Below are 3,585 nucleotides of genomic sequence, written 5' to 3'. Positions count from 1 at the left end.
TATATACTCAAGTACCCAAAATATCAAGGAGTTTCTCCCTCATAAACAGGAGTTACACCACAGTTATTTTGTGATCTTTGCTACCCTGGTATCTATTAACCAATTTATTTTGTCCGAGTTATTTATTAATTAGGAGAAAATAAATACATATAATAAAATATATAATAATATATAAATATATATATATAAATGATAGATCGCTAGCCACTACACATTCTTTTTTCTCTCTTTGTTTCTTTCTGTGTTCCTTTCTGTGGAAGAGCGTAGGCTTGAAACGTTAAAGACTTTTTCACTTCCTGAGCGTTATACTAATACATCTGTTTGTTTTCTACACCACCTGACAAAATTCTGCTAAGTATTTCGCCTGGCATACTAATGTTTCTACCTGCTCACCACCTTTCAGGAGACACAATATTGTTGCCCAGGTAAGTAAACTCATTGGCATTTTTCAAAGGCTTCTGTTTGATGATCCAATTTCACCTGTTGTGTTGAGGGTGATAAACTCTGTCTTCTTTTCATTCACATATAGTCCTATGTTAGCATCAGTCGACTCATTCTTTCAAAAGACATTACAATATCTTTTCTTAGTCCTTACTACAAAATTTATGAAAATGTCTTACAAATAATTCCAATTCTAAATTAATAAAATCGATTATCTAATGATTGATTGCTGTTCTAACTGTATTTATCATTCAGTTCATATTTTCACACAAAAACATATTTCCGAAAGAAAAATAATTAGTAGAAATTTATTTATTTATTAGAAGTGGTCATATGAAAATGATGTTTAGTTAGAAAGTTTAATCTAGAGACTATACTTACTGTGCATAGCATGCATCTATTTTCACTACTGGCCCCACAACAACCCAAAACGGAGATCAGAACAATAATGCTCGATACAACAAACAAAATACAAGCACTGTATAGAACAGTGTTGTCCAATAACTCATCAGCAATGTTCTTCGGTTTGATCTCACTGAGCCCTTTCAGAAAGATGTCTCTCTTAAAAGCTGTGAGTGCAGTAAGAGCCATGCCAACAACACCCAGAATCTGAAATGGGAAATAAAGTAAATTGATCCAAAAATAGAAATCATTTAATCGAAACCGATTGATTTAAAACATGAGAAATGTTACTTACACCAGTAATGACGTTGAAAGCTATAAGAAAATATCTGAAAATATTTTCAGCAAATGATGACATTTTTATATTCTTAGGCCCTGAAAAAAGAAAAATCACAAAATTAATTTTTACATATTTTAAGGAAAAATTAATAGGAAATATCTTTAAAGAGAAAGAATTCTCACCAAAACAGGATAAAACATTCACAGAGCAGAAACCTCTGCATGGCAAATATGTGACCTGTAGCAAACAAGCTGATGTTGAGCAGAAGCACACCCATCAGTGGCTACGAAATTCATGGCTAATGGCAGAGAGTGAAGGCTTCATCTTATCTGCTCAAGACAAAAGTTTATTAACCCAGAACTACCAAGTCAATGTGATGAAAAATGTAGCAGATCGAAAGTGCTGATTCTGCAATGATGTAATTGAAAGAGTGGACCACCCAATCTCTGGATGTAAAGTTTTAGCACCAGCAGAGTGAGTATAAATCAAGACATGACAGAGTTGGCCAATATCTACACTGCTTAATATATCAACTTTACAAAATCAAAGCTGTTGGCAAGTGGTATGTATAATCCCTGAGTCTGTAACTGAGGGAGAAAATATAACGATTCTTTGGGACTTTCAAGGCTTTATCTTGGCTGCTCAAGATCAGAGCTTATTGACCCGGAACTACCAAGTCAATGTGATGTAAAATGGTGTAGACCCAAAGTGCTGATACTGCAATGATGAAACAGTGGACCACCTAATCTTTGTGTGTAAGGAACTTGTAGAGTATAAATCAAGGCATAACAGAGTTGGCCAATATCTACATTGGATAATGTGTCAGTGTTATGAAATCAAAATTGCTTACAAATGGCACAAGCACCACCCTGAGGCTGTAACTGAGGGAGAAAATGTAACGATTCTTTGGGATTTTCCAGTATGTACAGACTGGACCAGCAAAACAACTAAACCAGATAGTGTTGTGAAAGGCCAAAACAATAAAGTCTGTTTATTGATCGACATGAGCATACCCTGTGACCATAATATCTTGGCAAAAGAATTTGATAAGCTCAGAAAATATAAAAGTTTGCTAATCGAAATCAAAAAGATGTGGCATCTCAAGACGGTTACAAAACCAGTGATTGTAGGAGCACTTGGAATAATCAAAAGAGGAACTGAAAATTGTTTAAGACTGATCCCTGGCTTACCCTCCAGGCAGGAAGAGCAAAAGATTGTCTTAACTGGTCACACGTATTGAGAAGAGCATTGTCACTGTGAATTTTCTTTCCCTTTTTTACCCCCTTTATTTTCTTTATTTACTTTTTATTTGTTCCCTTTTCTCTCTGTTGTTCCTCCCCTTTTTCTCTATCACATGACTTTGTATATTAACAATCTAGTGTATTTATTTTAATGGCCTACTGATGTATACAGTGTGTTTCTCTGCCCTAGGTGTCAGGAAGACATGCAGCAAGAAATGGAAACAGAACTGAAAGATGATAATGACAATAATAATAATAATAATAGTGTATATAAGATTGTAATCTCTTATTAGCTCTGCAGCTATCAGGATAGATTAGTCTTTACGACAATAATTGTTCACTTAGCCTTGCCACTAGTAGAAAGACAGTCAAATAGATGTGGATGCCAGCCATTTCTTTAGTGTTTTAGAGGTAAGAGGGAGTACTATATAATTGACAAGTTTCTCACTGGCATATGCTTCTTCTTTACTCAAAATCTCAGACCCAAGTCTTTCCATGGTAACAAATAGTTTTTTTGACAACAATAACAAACATTTATTTATTGCCCAATTATCAACTGGGTTTATAATTAGCTTCTTTAGCCAAGGTTTTCCTCTCCTTGTTGATGGCCATACTACTTTAGCTAAGAGATCGAGCTGCATACAATTTCATAAAAGAACCACACACAACAAAGCAAAGTCAATTTGCCTGACACTTCAAGTAGACCAAACAAGTATGAACAAGCCTCTCCTGAAAGAGCACATACAATCGCACAGCCATGATAACTCTCTCCCAGCATGTCAATAACCTTAAGTAAATTCCAATGAAATGAGGATGAGACATAGCATTCAAGTTCTAACCTGTTCGTCACTAAACATTAAGTAATACATATTTTCATAATATATTCATACAATATGTCATGCAAAAATTAACTTCTGTAGACATGAGTTCTATCTTAAACTGTATCAAATGTATATGTATATCATATGTGTGGTGCGTGTGTATGTATGTATATAAATATATATATATATATATATATATATCATCATCATCATTGTTTAACGTCCGCTTTCCATGCTAGCATGGGTTGGACGATTTGACTGAGGACTGGTGAATCAGATGGCTACACCAGGCTCCAATCTGATTTGGCAGAGTTTCTACAGCTCGATGCCCTTCCTAATGCCAACCACACCAAGAGTGTAGTGGGTATATATATATATATATATATATATATATATATAT

General features: G+C 34.6%; 1 protein-coding gene across 3 annotated transcripts in view; it reads right to left on the bottom strand.

The window, feature by feature from the left end:
• The window catches only part of LOC106867193 (23 kDa integral membrane protein), a 24,256-nt gene that overhangs the window by 15,674 nt on the left and 4,997 nt on the right, over positions 1-3,585 (bottom strand). For 2 of the 3 annotated variants that reach the window (XM_014911994.2, XM_014911995.2), the window contains 2 exons: positions 1,139-1,218; positions 823-1,050 (listed from right to left, as the gene is read on the bottom strand). In XM_014911994.2, the coding sequence (XP_014767480.1) occupies positions 823-1,050; positions 1,139-1,218 (308 nt within the window). The remainder of the gene's footprint in view (positions 1-822; positions 1,051-1,138; positions 1,219-3,585) is intronic. The other variant, XM_052966657.1, reaches the window with a different exon arrangement.

The sequence above is a fragment of the Octopus bimaculoides genome, chromosome 3 (genome assembly GCF_001194135.2).
Source record: "Octopus bimaculoides isolate UCB-OBI-ISO-001 chromosome 3, ASM119413v2, whole genome shotgun sequence".
In the NCBI taxonomy this organism is placed as follows: domain Eukaryota; kingdom Metazoa; phylum Mollusca; class Cephalopoda; order Octopoda; family Octopodidae; genus Octopus; species Octopus bimaculoides.
Note: the sequence above shows the minus strand (reverse complement) of the source record. Positions and strands in the feature narration are given on the sequence as shown.